The 16,407-nt window shown below is 38.4% G+C and overlaps 1 protein-coding gene across 12 annotated transcripts in view; it reads right to left on the reverse strand.

Moving 5' to 3' along the window:
- Positions 1 to 16,407, reverse strand: part of foxp1 (forkhead box P1) — a 486,565-nt gene that overhangs the window by 63,336 nt on the left and 406,822 nt on the right. For all 12 annotated transcript variants that reach the window (XM_033036706.1, XM_033036704.1, XM_033036702.1 and 9 more), the window contains 2 exons: positions 15,087 to 15,282; positions 2,683 to 2,787 (listed from right to left, as the gene is read on the reverse strand). In XM_033036706.1, the coding sequence (XP_032892597.1) occupies positions 2,683 to 2,787; positions 15,087 to 15,282 (301 nt within the window). The remainder of the gene's footprint in view (positions 1 to 2,682; positions 2,788 to 15,086; positions 15,283 to 16,407) is intronic.

The following is a 16,407-nucleotide window of genomic DNA, read 5'->3' on the forward strand; positions in this document are numbered from 1 at the left end:
GTGTCAAAATAAAGGCTTGTCTGCCCACTTGGGTGAGTGTAAAAGATCTAATGGCCTTAAATGAAAGAGCAGGATCGTTTTCCTTGGTCTTCTGCCTAGTATTTATTCTTCAATAAACATTACTGGTAATTATTGCAATGCATTTGTAGGGACTTGCAATGCAACAGTATACAACATGACTATACTTCAGAAATACCTTTATCCAATAAAGCACTTTGGGATATAGTGAAAGGAATATGAGAACAAATTCATTTTATCTTTTAATCTGGGTCTGCTTCAGAAGAGAACATATCTTCCTTCCGTCTTTCATATTCTGTTGTTTCACTGATTTCTTAAAATTTCAGTTGAAAGTACCTATCTGATCTTTTGAATATTTGACTTTTAATATAGGATTTAAATAAATAAATCTAAATTTAAAAATGATTTAATTATCCCAAATTAATGCATCATTTACATGTAGTTTATCTATTTTTATTCAAAGTAAAAACTTTTAAAATATAATGGATACCAATATAGACAACGAGGAGACTGTGGGCCCATTTTGCTAATTTTCCTTCAATATTTTCCATTTTCCCCAAAGAGATGCAACATCAATCTTTTCCTCTTTTAACTTTTAAGATTCATATTTAGTTTTAATAAAGGGAATGATCAAAATATTAATAATGATTGTTGTTCCTCAATTGGAAAAGTAAGTTAATGATTGTTCCAGATCTAGTATCACTAGAGGGCACTGTGGCATTGAGGTCAGGTTGACCCTCTTAGACCACCTGATCAAAGGTTTTAATAGGAACAACAAGCTGTTAAATACAACCAGCTGGATCACTAAAAATAATAAATGCTAAAATTGGTTCTCGACATAAAACTATCAACTAATATCAATGGACATGCAGCAACCAGACAGCTAATGCACAAAGATCAAACTTTCGGGAGAAATCAAAAGGTTCAGTGCAGATAAGATTTGTATAACTGTCCCTTCAAAACTTTTTGAAGAATGTGAAATCACAGTGAATAAGTTCATAAGTTGTTGCATATTTGTCTCGCCATGTTTAATACATGCTTCTTAAAATTACAAAGCACCAACATTGCAAATCTATATGGAAATGTTTTGAATGCACACGCAGCGAATTCTCAAAACCCATGGACCACTTTAAATAAAAGTGTCTTTGTGATTCAAGGTTTATTTAAATGCTTTGCTAAATTTGAATAGTCTAGACAAACAACTGAACGACACCACGGTGAGCTAATAAAAACAAGTTTAAAAAAACGCGCTCATAATATGTCTTTCTTTCATTTTCCACACAAGTTTAATCAGAGCTCGGGCTATTTTATGTGAAATTTTATTAAAGGAAGCTGATATTAAAACACAACAGTCAAGTGTTAGTAATTTGTTTTTAAGTGCTACATTCCATTCTCTAAAGCTGTTTGTATACTACAGTATTAAAAACAGATGGGATTGTATCACTGTCTGAAAAAATTACCTAATCTCTTAGCCATTTGAGTACTGAAACTTTCAGTTCCAAAATGTGACAGTGGTCTGATTACTTTAGTAGATTTTCTTTTGTGCAATAACGTGACAATTATTAAATCAGGCTCACGATTTCTAAACTCAAGGCAGCCTTATTATTTAACTGCATTGAACATTTTTTGTCACTGACAAAGCCCATTATATAAAGTGCTTAAACAGCAGCAATGTTGTGCTCATTCAATAGTTAGGTTATATGACATGCTCTCGCAGTGATGTCGTTAAAAAACTGATTTATCATGTGAACCGCTATTAAGCTTTTCTTCCGAATTGATCTGTTGCTGTTCGTAGTTGAATTCCTACGAAGAAGTGGTTTGCAAACAATGCTGATTATCACACAGGATACGAGTACCTACTGCCACTATATTGATTAACACTAACTGGAACAACAGTTGGCCAATTATGCTTGACAGTTAATTAATAACCAGAGGTTTATGAACTAGTATTGCAGCTAAATTTAAAAATCTTTCAATCTTCTGAGATGCAGCGCAGAAACAGGCCCTTCGGCCCAACAAGTCCGCACCAACCAGCTATCACCCCATGCACTAGCACTAACCTACACATTAGGGACAACTTACAATTTTTCTACCAAAGCCAATGAACCTACAAACCTGCATGTCTTTGGGGTGTGGGAGGAAACCGGAGCACCCGGAGAAAACCCACGTGGTCACGGGAGAATGAACAATTTCCGTACAGACAGCACCAGTAGTCAGAATCAAACCCGGGTCTCTGACGCTGTAAGGCAGCAACTCTACCACTGTGCCACCCTTATGGCATCCGTAAAAATGCATACTGTTTAGAGAGATTTCTTTTGTTTTCCCTCTTATGATAGCATTACTGACAATTGTGCAATTGTAGACATGTTCAGATTGGTAACTGGGGTAGGTTCACATCAGTCCAGATGCATAAAATAACTGCACAGCAAGACTTTACATCACTTTAGTTTCTCTCACACCTCCCACGCCAACTTATCCTCAATGCTGCCAAACTGTTACTAGCCTAAGTCTAATCACAAATCACACACAGCCATTCTGCCATTTAACGAGCAAGTGTACAACAATTCTAAACATTACAGATGGCATCTGACTTGAGAAAATTATGAATCCGCTTGATTCCTGAGTCAGTTAAATGTGAATTTAAAAAATACTTTAGAAACTTACTTTAAAAACAGTCCAAACTCATCACAGACTGTCTCGCACCCTGGCCATTTACACACACCGTGGCCAAATAATGGATGGTTGCACCCTTGGTCTTCATGGGATAGGCTGCAAATAAAACATACATACATATATAACCAACAATAGTGCAAACAATAAAAAATAAAGGCTCCAAGGAAGGCTATAACATGCAAGCCATAAATATTGTAGGGAAGGAGCATTAAAAAAAGTGGACGATGATAAAATTTGTTCTACCCAAGATCCTGCTGCAGCTGTGTGGTAAATGTTTATACAGATTCCCACAGATCAGTTATATTTACAATGAGGTATATGAAAAAGCGTTATAAAAGGGTTCATGCATCACAACAATTGCATAGTTCAACCTGCAGTGGTAGTGGTTTTCAGAGACAAAATAGTAGTAAGTGGCAATTTAAATTATGCTTATTAAATCAGTACATTAAGATCAGAAATGTAAAACATTGACATTTACAAATATTGCAAAGGGAGAAAAGATCGTCATTACATTACAATCCTCACATAGATATCGTCCAGAAGAAACAAACTTTGAATGTTGGTAAGTACTTAATGAAGTAAACACATCCATATCGTTAACCATCAAGCTTCACTGCAGCCTTTTGCTGATTGTTAATGTTAAACCAGTCATTTCTTTAGTATGTGGTAATATTTACTGTAAAAGCAATAAAACCAGGAAACAAATATTCACTGTTAAAAATTAACCGTATACACAGCTAAGATTGCACACTATTTAGGATTACTCTGAATTTAGAAAGGAATAAAAATGCAATTGCCAAGAAATCCATCCCTGGTCAATGGTGGTAAATGAGTGCACTCTGCTTCCAAGGTTCATTCCACTGACTTCAACAGAATTAATTTGAGAGGCAGAGTACAAAGAACTGGACACTCAACGCATTGCCAAATTATAGCTCCTGGGGAACGGCTACCATATTTTAAATGTTTACGTTTGTTGTTTCTCCAGCAACCAATGACAATGCCGTACTGAAGAAATTATCTAAATCTAAATGTTATTAGTTATTTATGTTGGCGCGGACATGGTGGGCCGAGGGGCCTGTTTCTCTAAACTCTAAATCTGATAGCATGTCTTTGCTTGTTCAGATATTAGTAAACATTAGCAACCCTGCTAATCTACTACAATTTGAGGAAATTTAGTCCATCTTTGATGGTCACTGGTTGAACTATTCCTACATGGGAAATGGTCACAAGTTATAGGAGTAGAAATAGGCCATTCGGCCCATCGAGTCTACTCCGTCATTCAATCATGGCTGATCTTAGCCTCCTAATCTCTACATGGGAAATGTGAGGGGAAGTTCAGAAGAACTTAAGGCACCTTTTAGTGGATGTAAACTTAAAGAAAAGCAATTAAGAAGTCGTAAATCTATCAGCTTGTCTTCATGCCGAAGAAAAGTGACGTGAGGGGAGCGAAGTGAAACCATGAGAAAAGCAGTGGGAACTAAAAGCTAGCAATAATCCCAAAATAAACTTCTGTTTGTGATTTAGTATTAAGTGCATTTACCTATATTGCTCATCTTCTAGTTATAACTGGGCTGAAAGGAGGATTTGACTGCACTTCACGAGGCACAATTGATCCAGGTCCTGTGGTGAACAGTCAGATGCTATCTCTGAACAACTGAGTCATAAACCGCGTCCCCCCGTTTTGCATTGCAATGTCATCAGGATTCTCATTATTAAGATACTTCACAATTATACTTGAAGCACCTTGCAGAGAGGCTCTGGTTTAAAAGAGCATATTCTGCAAAACTTAAAGAAAAAAGAGAAGGCCCCGAAAATGTTACTTTTACATTCAAACATTACATTCAGCTGGTCCCCTTCAAAGATAGATTCAAGCTTTCTTCTGAAACGACATCACTCCAGTCCACAGATAATCATAGCAGAATTTAGTGGTTATTATTCACCTTTCTTTTTATGGAGTATCAACATGCTGAGTATTTCTTCCGGTGAAGTACATGAATTCGTCCCTAGCCCCAACCAATGACACTTGATGATCTGTTGTTAATTTTGACAGAGGCAATGAAAATTGTCTCTCTGATTGTTGATTTATTTTATGAACATAAACCTAGCCAATCCCGACTCTTTCGCAGAGGAAAGATTCAAATTGAGAACTCAATGCATTTGAAGTTATTTCTTAAAATCCATGACCAATTTGTTGCAATGCTGTTGCAATTCAGTGCTTCAATACAATTTACCTCCTCTCTTTGTAGCAATTCACCAGCTGTGAATTTCGCATTGACGTACACAAGTTGGTATTCCTGGACTGACCCAACAGCACTCTATGTGCGATGATTAAAGGAAAGTTAAACAGAGGCATCTGACCACTTCAATTAGCAATGTTTAAATCTGAACTGTTGCTTAAATGTTAAAGTGTTAAAACTTCCAAGGAACATAGATGTTTTAAATCTAAAAATAAATGGGATTTTGTATTAAAAGAAAGGTTAGAACCACTGAATGAGCCAAAAAGATATAAGAGGTAATAGATTATTGAAGTTAGGTTATTAATTAGATCATAGATTTTTAGCTGGCTGGGCGAGGAGAGGAACGATGCTGATAAAGGCAACGGCTGGAGGCCCTGCTGTAGCCTGGGGCTCGCCTGGATCGGGCGCTGCTCCATAACACCTAAACACCTAGCACGTGGACCGGATTTTAGAAATGGCGCCAAACCTGGCGGCTCAGAATTAATTTCACTGTGTTTTGCACGTGTGACAATAAAGCACCATTGCACCATTGAAAATGAAATGGGAGGTGCAGAACAAAAAATAAATAAAACCAGGAAAGGCAACATGAAAGGGAATATAAATTGTGCTACACCTTTACATAATGCCAATTAGACCATACACAGAGTACAATCCTGGATGCAACAGCTCAGGCATGTGTGCAGTTTAGAATTGCCAGAACAATATCTAGATTCCCTGGATTGCATTCATCCACAAACTACGATTACATTCCTGGAATTTCAAAGGGAAACAACCATAGCTTTCAAAAGGTTAAGAGGAGATGATAGGATGGGTAAGAGAGGGAATCTTTCTTCCATACTTAAAAGCTAGGAGACATTTTAAAAAGGAAAAGCCTCTCATATTTTGCTTGGGCAGCTTACAACTCACGTTGATTTCTCTAATTCGAAGTAACTCCACCATTCCCTCCTCTCCTCCCCACCCTAATCACCCTGCCAGTTCCACTTTATTGTATCCCTCTTTGTTATCATACCTTCCTCAGCCAACAATGGGCCATTATGGGCTGCACCCTCGCTGAAATTTAGCCAGAAATCGATAGGTAGCAAAGTCGAAATTGGATTGCACAGCATTGGAAAAATCCAAGCGATCTGATTAATTTCTAGGCAACATTAGCTTTAGAATGCAGGGTTATTCAGGGTTTACTTATGTGCGATGGTTAAACAAATGTTGAACTGATTGCAATTTAAGTATATAAGTGTTAAAAGGCAACATTTGAACTTAACATGGTGTTACAGCCAGTTCAATCAAAACACTGCCCCTCGACTCTCAGTTAGTGATGGGGTTGGGAAGGCACCTAGGCTAGAATATGATCATGTTCTACTTTAATGCAGTTTGCTCATTTATGCACATCCTTCTTGTGAAGTTGTTTTATCTTTCAGGTGGCCAAGATAGATTTGAGTATCATCTCAAACTTCAAAACAAAATGAGAATGACAGAAATGTTTGCCCGAGATTGTTACTTCAAACTGCAATTTTATCGTAAAATGCTGCAACATTGGGCTTACTTAAATTAGTACTTATTCGTCTAGTTACTCTGCGGAGAATTGGTGATAAACTCAGCACTGCAATACTGGTACCTGGCCCTGCTGTAGAAGGAGACAGATGATGTATTATTTGTATGATAGAAAATGTATCATAGGTCAAAGATGACGAATGGACCCTTTGCAAACTGGCATGGTATAAATACCAACATCACAGCCGCTCCAGAGGTGAGAATTTAACAGCATAATGAAGAGTTAGAAGTTTCATACTATTTGGCTCTTCTCCAAAACCTGAAACATGTAGTCTGTGGGTTTATTTATTTTCTTCCAAGAACACTTAATCATTTATCTGAGATTGGAAGAGTTTCACCTGCAAAAGGCGTCTGATAAACAGCTTACAAATATAGTTTGTTTGGTGTTGAACTACTGCGAAACATATCATTTATGAGTACCTAGATTTGCAGCCACTAAAGTTCATTTGTCCAATGCAAGGTTAGATGTTAAACATTATCAGTCATCTGCTTGGGACTGGACACCTTAACTTTAAGGAATCGATACAGAAGCTGCTAATATGTAAACCAAGCACCGAAGCTCCCCAACAAAGCAGCTCTAACAAAATAAAATGTTGTTCTGCATTTTTATAATTTAGTCGTTCACGCACAGGCAAAAGGTTTCATCCAAACATGGAGCAATTCAAACAAGAAATACATTTATCCATGTATTTCGGACATGCATGAAACCATATGTTAAATGCTCTTAATGAATTCACCACAGTAACAAAGACAGCATTATAACTTGAGGCATGTCCCACTGCTAACGATTGCCAATCCAACTTTCATTCAATTTTACATTTCAAAATTGCTGTCATAATTTTAATTTAACATCTAACCAGTATTAATTATGACACCTAATTTCCTCAGGGATTCTATTTCATCATAACTCCAGTGAAACACCAAGGGGAACTGCCCACTGCAATCTTTCTCTTGGAATACCTATTGTTCCTCAGCAGTGGTAGGGGAAAAATAAGTTGAAAGAAATACACCGTTCATGTTGCCATTTTTATGACCGCTGGATGTTTCTAAGATCAATTGAATTAAGTTACAGGTTGAAGGATACCTCTATCCAGAGAGCTCTCTTGCTCATGGTGTTCAATAGCTGACAGGTCAGATGGAGTTGTGATCAAAAGGAGGGCAAAAGTTTAAAATAAAACATTACGTGACTAACCTGCGCCCGTTTAACAGGGGGTCAACACACAAAATCTCTACAGTTTGTTCATGTTAAGGTTTAGTTTTGAGGTACAACGTGGAAACAGGCCCCTCGGCCCACCGAGTCCGCACTGACCATCGATCACCTCATACACTAACACTATCCTACACACTAGGGGCAATTTACAATTTTTACTGAAGCCAATTTAACCTATAAACCTGTATATCTTTGGAGTGTGGGAGGAAACCGGAGCACCCGGGGAAATTCCAAGCGGTCACGGGGAGAACGTACAAACTCCGTACAGACACCACTCGGGTCTCTGGCACTGTAAGGCAGCAACTCTGTGCCACCGGTACTCTGCATCCAGCTGATATGTGCCCATTGATTGTTTCAGCATGACTGGCTGGCAACCCTTCCAATTAGTTTGCACTAACTTGCTTAAAGTTAGCTTGCACCTCTTAATAGAGAAGTGTATGGTGGAGGTGACTGTGACTGCTGCAAGAGATAACATAACTCAGGGGTCATGTTTAAGAAGGAACTGCAGATGCTGGAAAATCGAAGGTAGACAAAATTGCCGGAGAAACTCAGCGGGGGAGGCAGCATCTATGGAGCGAAGGAAATAGGCAATTTTTCGGGCTGAACCCCGTCTGAAGAAGGCTTTCGGCCCAAAACGGTGCCTATTTCCTTCGCTCCATAGATGCTGCCTCACCCGCTGAGTTTCTCCAGCATTTTTGTCTACCACCCATAACTCAGGAGTAAGCTGGGTCCATAATATTCCAGCATAGCATAAGAGGCTTGATCAACATGGACACGAGGGAAAGGGATGCCCTGTTTCTACAGGGAGCTGAACTTCTCCACAATGTCATATTTTCAGCACATCTTCACATACTTGCATCACTATTCCATTGCACAGCAAGCACATATGACAAGAATTCATTCACTTCAGCCAAACAGTGTACAATCAGTGTCATACAGCATGAAAGCAGGCCCTTCGGCCCATCTTGCCCACACTGACCAACAATTGGCCACTGTAAACCACCCTTAGTTCAGCCGGATGGTAGAAGATTCTAACGTGGGAATGAGCGGGTGATGAGGTCAGAGGGAAAATAAGTGATGCATGGTATTGCCCCGAAAGTCAGGATCAAAGTCAGAAGGTATCACAGTGGTGCAGCGGTAGAGTTGCTGCCTTACAGCACCCGAGATCCGGGTTTGATCCTGACTACGGATGCTGTCTGCACAGACTTTGTACATTCTCCCTGTGACCGTGTGGGTTTTCCCCGGGTGCTCCGGTTTTCTCCCGCACTCCAAAGACATGCAGGCTTGTAGGTTAATTGGCTTCTGTAAATTGTTCCTAGAGTGGAGGATAGAACTAGTATACGGGTGATCGTTGGTCAGTGCGGACTTGGTGGGCTGAAGGGCCTGTTTCCACGTTGTATCTCTACACTAAACTCTAAACTGAAATCAAAGGGGGTCATTTGGTCACTCACTTCCATGTCATTGGGAAATATGAAACACAGGAAAACCTATATGACAATAATCCCTGATTTATGTCTACAGATGGTGTAAAATAGTACATTTTACTGTCCTCTCTGCCCTCACTTCAACCTGCCTTTGTGTCTTTCTCCTTCCAGCTGCCCACATAGTGGGACCCATCCTGATAGCACCGAAGCACCAACAACATAGTGAAGATGAAGGCATACAGATGTGCCATTCAATCTGACATTCAGAGCCACCATCAGACACTGTAACCAGATGCACTGTCTGGGTTGGTTTGGAGGTGGAATCTTCACCAGTGTGTTTTATAGTAACGCACATTGACAGGTCTATATCGTAATGACTTTACTTCTGTACCACATGTCCTAGTAGGCCCCCCCTCGGTCATGACTGATCCACTCCTAGATGGACCGCCTTCCCAGGCTGACGTGCCCCATCTGCCCGAGACTCATGGGGGCGGGAGCGTCTACCTTCCTGTGCAGGTCTATAGCACCTGCCCACTGCCCAGACCACATATACAAAACTAAAGGAAAACAAGCACATTTTCTGAAAATATGCAAACACTGCGAAACCTTGATGACTAACAAAGTACATTGCAAATTATTCTGCACCATTGGACAATTAAACCTCTGCCCCTTGCATCATAATTGCAGATGGAAATGTTTACCCTGACTCAGCTGGCAAGGGGAAGAAGCAGCAACAGCATAGAAGGCATAGAAGATAGAATTAGCAACATCTCAGCAGAAATAATGGCAGGACAAGAATATTAAGTTACACATATGTAGTAGCTTTAACATTAAAAGGCCTAGAAGAGTTTCACAATGGAAATAGAAAGTGAAAGGGTTAATGTGAACGTGGGATATAAAAGGATGACAGAAAGCTTAATCATCAGCTGTGTGGTCTGAAATTTCTCCCTGAACCCCCATTACTACCTTCTGCAGTGACATATGGAGGGGGAAAAAAGAGGTCCAAGACATATCTTTAGGAGTGAAATTGAAAAAAAAAAAAAAAGACTGCAGCTGTACAGATGCTGGGAATAAGAAATTAAAAAAAACATTGAAACTGTAACAGGAGATGCATTAACTATCAACGGAAAAAGACATCATAGTGCTCTGCGGCAATAAAGTGCCACACTTCCATGATCCATAACATCCAACAACCTTGTGAGAGGGTGAAATTCACCTCAAAATGTCTATTAGCCATTGAATCCCTTCTTTTAATTTACTCAGAAACTACAATCATAACAAAGGCACAAAAATACTTATACAGTAACCTTTACTTTCACCTGACAGTATGATTTAAAATATAGTAAAATATAAATAAAGAATGAATGGGAAAAACTGGATTGAAAGCACTGGACCAAATAACTTGTTTCTGTAGATTCAAATGAAGGCAGATGTTTATCAATTCTCAACTAATGGAAATGGAATGTTTGCCAATTTGAAATTATAATTTGGTTGAAATAAATAAAGACAAAGAAGGGAACAAAATCAAATTTTCCTCAGTGATTGTGTACATTTTACAAGAGCATTAACAGATTTAATTTGGAAGCTTGGAAAATTAAAATAATGAGCCTTTATATAGAAAATTGTCATGTAAGAAAATTGTGGGTATCAAGAAATGAACAAAAGACAAATTGGATCTAAACACTGAAAAGGAAATAAATATCAAGTAAATCAAACTACAAAACATAAATACTGTTAATTCAGAACACGGTGGCAATGGTTAATAATTGTGCATCTAATGCACTGACCAATCCACCTGCAGGCACAAATCCAGTGCCCTTTACAGAGTGGGACAGACTGCCATATGGACTCAGACAGCTTACAATCTGTACAACTTTGGTCTACAAGTGCCTAGGGGTCTGTCCTATATTAGCACCACCTGTGCTATCAAATCTCTTTGATAGACTGAACTGGCCATCATGGTCTCAAGAACATATTTCACAAATTCAACTAGGTCAAAAGCACACAAAGACTGGGCTGACTCCAGCTACGGAACGTTTATTTAGATTTTTCAACTGAAACTGCGTTATTCTGACAAAACAAAATACATTCAGGATGCAGATAAAGCTGCACCAGTAGTATTTAATTGAAGGTGTTGTAGCAGCCTTTCTACAAAAGATATAATTAGTTTTAGATATATTGCATAACAAGTCGTAACTGCAGTGCAATCAAAAACTGCTGAAGCATTCACAAAAGTAGTCAACCATACTTTTTTCAGAAGAAGCATTTATAAAATGACAATTATACATTAAGAACACATATTATGATCTAGTAAATAGATCTGCAAGCAGGCAGCTATTATGCGATATTTTGCCTACCAAATAAAATTGGTACAATAGGAAAATCATTTAGCATTCTTTAAGTGATCTTTAACGTATTGGAGAGATGCTTGAAAGCAAAATATTTACAGACACAGGCAAAAAGCGCAAGGGAGGAGTAAACAGAACCTCTTTCATAGGACGATCAAGAAGGGGTGAATGGTCTACTGTGTTATATCAATCCTTGATTATTAAAATGATTTCCAATTCAATTTTTTAAAATTACTTACATCAAATATGGTGTTACTAAAAACAATCAAAATGACAAAAATGAGGGAATAAATGAAACATGTTTCATGGACATTTACCGATACCATGCAAAATTATGAAATGTGACAATTTTAGGAAAGCCTATTCTGTAAAAGTGGGGTGCACTAATTGTAATCATCCTCAACACTCATGATAGGTATGCATTGTAGAAAGGTGATATTGAACCTTTGAGGAATAAATGTAGAAGATACATTTTAATTCCACATCATTTTATCTTGTGCTATTACCTACCCTGCTCCGACTAGTCATATAACATGTGTACATTTCTCTATTCACTATTCTTATTTCAACAGCTGTATAATCATCTAGCAGCTTTGTTCAGTCAATAGTAATATACTGTAAAATCACCCACCAGTGCCATTCTGGTATGCTCGACAGAATAACTTCAACGTGTTGTTTCATCTCTAAAACTACAACGATGATAATAATAAAAACTGTTGTACACAATATTTGAAACAAAAACTAAAATGTTAATGTAATTTATTTTCAGCTTCACTGGTGCCTTTTTGTTAATATCAACCAGTCATTTAATTACCCATTCTTAAAGGTAAATGAATTGAACAACAACCATTTACTGCATAAACGATGCAGAAATGCTAATCCTCTCCCCCTGTTTTTCATTGCTTAATAAAATTAGTGGATAAATATCTTCATACCACAATACGGATATTTGGTCTTTACCAGCAGTCTACGTCAAAACTGGTATTGTTCCTTCCAAGTTCTCAAGGGCTTTACCCTAAATGATTTAATTAGGACTTTTCCTTGTGCAAGACAAATTAAAGGGGAGAGTAGGAGTGTTGTGCCAAATCAGATTATTTATCTCCTTAACAGATTGCCATTACCCCAAAGCCCAGAGCTGCTGCTGATGGATGTTGGATGGACTATGGAACAGGTTCACCCTTTCTATTCAGAATTTTTTTTTTTTTTACGTCAACATGCCTTCAAATCATGTGTCAATGATATCTTCAAGAGTCTTTAGGAAGTTGCCCTCACTCGTGGTGGCAAAAAGCAGTCTGCCCATTGACGGCGTTTTAGGCCATGGAATGATCTTCATTTATAATGGAACGAAGCACTATGTGCGGGATGTGGAAAGTTTCATGTGTCATGTGAAATCTGGTCAGGCACCATCACGCCTGAAAAGGCTGCAACTGAAGCCCTAAATGCATCTGTGGCCACCCTTCCTCAGGTATTGTTGTGTACCACTTATGGACAAGGCTGTAATTTAATCACCTCGAGCAAATGGTGAACATGCACCGATTATGTACAAAGAGCACGGAAAACACATCCAGCATTGCACTTCATCTCAGCACGATTTAACCCTATCTTGACAACAAAAGGAATTCTTCTGAACCTAACTTTGTGAGCACAGAACTTCTTTATTGCAAAGATAAAAGCTAATTAGAGAGCCGAGTCCAATGTTATTTTTCTGAATGTAGATTGATTCAGCAAACTGAGAGGTTGTGAATGCAATGACTATACAAGATGGACAAAATAAATGTTAAAAAAAGGAGATTGCCAGCCAGTTTGCCTGACGTTAATTGTCAGGAAATCCTGGAAATAGAACAGTCCACAAAAAGAAAATTAGGATGTCGACACAAAAATTGGTAGTTGAGAGTAGTTTTAGCAGTGTATGCTTAGGATGTAGTGCAATATTCAGGTGTTGGTGAGATGGGAGATGGGGTTTGATCCTGATTAATGTGATGTGATTAGGACTAGTGCTGGAGAGGGCACAGAGGAGATTCATCAGATGGTGTATTTCAGTCCACACCATCTGAATGGAAGTTGTGCTTATTTACCCTGATTTTCTCAGTTTAAAGTGGTCCCAGGCTGCCAACTTCACCCTGATCTTTCCACTGATCATATGGCAATGACCCCTTTTAGATTCCCACCCCAAACATCTTTCCCCTGAAATTCCTCTCTGCCCCACCATAGATGGATGTGTTTCTGCGTGCATTCCACAGGGTACAGTGTGTACAAGATAGGCCTGTGTTGTGAAAAGGCTCATTTAGCATTTTGGGTCTCATGGTCTTCTAACAGTGATTCCTCAAGCTGAATAGATTCATAGATAGACTCATACAGCGTGGAAACAGGTCCTTCGGCACAACATATCCACACATGTCCCATATAGTCCCACCCGCCTGTGTTTGGCCCATATCCCATTAGACCTGTCCTACCCATGAACCTGTCTAAATGTTTCTTAAACGTGATCGTACCTGCAAATGTTCATTAGCTGGTTGTGAGCCTAGTGTCTAACAAGGAAAATAGGTGGCTTTTAATTTCTGGGCATTTGTTTTTTAACCTAATTCAACATTAAGTCACCAAAAGAGCGAGGTTGCAGTAATGGAGACAAAGAGAACCTCAGTTACTGAAATCTTGAAGAAAACACAAAGTGCTGGCGGAACTCAGGGGGTCAGGCAGCTTTTGTGGATTGCCGATGTTTCGGGATTTTCGGGAACAATGGATTGGCGATGTTACGGATCAATTCCCTTCTTCAGACTGCAGAATATTTGCAAGTTCTTATCCTCTTGAGTAAGAAACTGATATACCGCATATCTTGTAGGCAGATATAAACCATCTATTGTCGTTATTTGCTGTGGAGTAGTGAGTTTTCTTCATTGTCGGGCAATACTCTCTCAAATCCACCATTTAATCATTTAATCATTAGTAATTTGTGGGACTTTACGATGAGCAAATAGGAAACTTTGTTTGTCGATATGACATGTCCACTTAACCAAGAGGATCCACCAGTTGCAATGGACTTTGAAATAGCCTAAGGAACTGATGATGTATTAAGACATCAGTTATTCACAGGTTTATAACATGGGTTCTTCAACTGAAAGGAAGTAAAGCCTACTGAGCAAGAAGATATTGCAATTTATCTTATCTGAATTTTGAATCTTTGTTAGAGCAGTTATTCATGCGCTCAAACATTTGTCATTAGATCTCTGTGAAACATTTTTCAACCCAAGGTGTATTCCTGAAAATATGATATCAGTGTAAGTTGCAGTGGAGATGGTGGTGGAAGCCATGTTAATTCAATGGAACTCTCTCCTAGAAAACAGAATAGCAACAAAGCCACGCACTCTTTGTCCCGAACATTATGTTGTGCAGAATCCCATTAACATTGCATGGCTACTTACCCACACAATTCTTCAGAGAGCACAATTTTTCATGTTTAAAAAAAAAAGAAATACTAGAAGGATAATCAGGCATCGTTACACATAATAGGCTGTGATAAATGGCCGGCCATATCACCAGTCAGACAAGTGAGGGCTATAAAAGGACATAAGATAAAAACAAATTAGTTGGATCAGTGGTGGACGCTAAATAATGCCCGATTAATGCCTACCATTCCCTTTTTGGAGTGTGACCCGTAGACTGTCCGTTCATCAGTGTTGCTGGTAGTGAGGTCTTAGGTGGTGCCACAGGAGAACAGATTGAGCTCGTGGAAAGGTCGAGACTGCCATTTTTGGTTACACTTTCTTCCATCATGTGAGCTCCAGTCACTTCTTTCCAGAGCTGCTGCAGTTCTGTTGGAGTCATGCCTGTGTCAAACAGTAATGGCCCCGTATTGCATAATTAGATCTATGAACAGTAGACTGATCCTTCTGCACATACTAATTAAAAAACCAAAGTGTATGTAAACAAGGTCTAATGTTAATTAGACAATTCTTAAACTATATTCCTCGGCACTGCAATACGTCTAACAGAGTGCAACCCACTGTATGTTTGGTTAGCATTGATAATTAAAAGTAAATTCTTCAGATGTTTGCAATAATTGATCTATTCATTTTACCACAGATTGCAACATAACAACTGCTCTCCATATTCACCCTTCGTTTGAAAGCAGAGCACTTAAACTCACCATTGTAGATATTTTGAAATACATTAATGGCAAATGCATTCATTTTAAATATAAAATGCATAATTGAAAATAATGTGCTGTAAATGTAACCAGTTCATTTGCGCCATATTCAAAGGCCTTTTATAATTTTGCCACAAAATTAGAATATTATGTCAGTAATTATTTTTTAATCACCTGTCTTTATCATTAAAATTTTATTTCATTCAAAAACCAATGTGGAAAGTTGAAAGCGGAAAGCAAAAATCCTGTGGTTCTAACTATATTTTAATTACAAATCACAATTAAATATTCAAGCACTTTAGATCAGTGAGAATACTCGGTCAGAATCTAATTTATTACTTCCATTTTAGGTGCACGGATTGGGTAATAATCTGAAAATGATCAGCCAAAATATCTTTACTAAACTACTGCTAAAAATTTTAATTACAGTAACATTGGAGAGTGTAGATCTAATAAGGCAATCGACTCCAGAGAGTCTAAGTGGTTAAGAAGTGTGAAATGAGACTGATAGGATTTTTACATGTTCTGGGCAGATAGTTTGCATATCAAAGAATAGTAAATTATAACAGGACAGTAGAACAACCTTGTCAGTTTTTTAGCTGAGCGGTAACGACCAGGAAATCAAGCAGGAAGAAGGTCACAACACAGATTTTCCTCCTTCTTTACACCGAGCTTTCATTTCCAAAAGGTGATAGTGCCAGAAATATTCATTTCTCGCAGATGCACCGAACAGGATTGCCGGTGAGGCAACAATTACAGGCAAAATTGACCTTAACTCCACTATTTGCATGGCTAAAACAGAAGT

The sequence above is a fragment of the Amblyraja radiata genome, chromosome 18 (genome assembly GCF_010909765.2).
Source record: "Amblyraja radiata isolate CabotCenter1 chromosome 18, sAmbRad1.1.pri, whole genome shotgun sequence".
NCBI lineage: Eukaryota > Metazoa > Chordata > Chondrichthyes > Rajiformes > Rajidae > Amblyraja > Amblyraja radiata.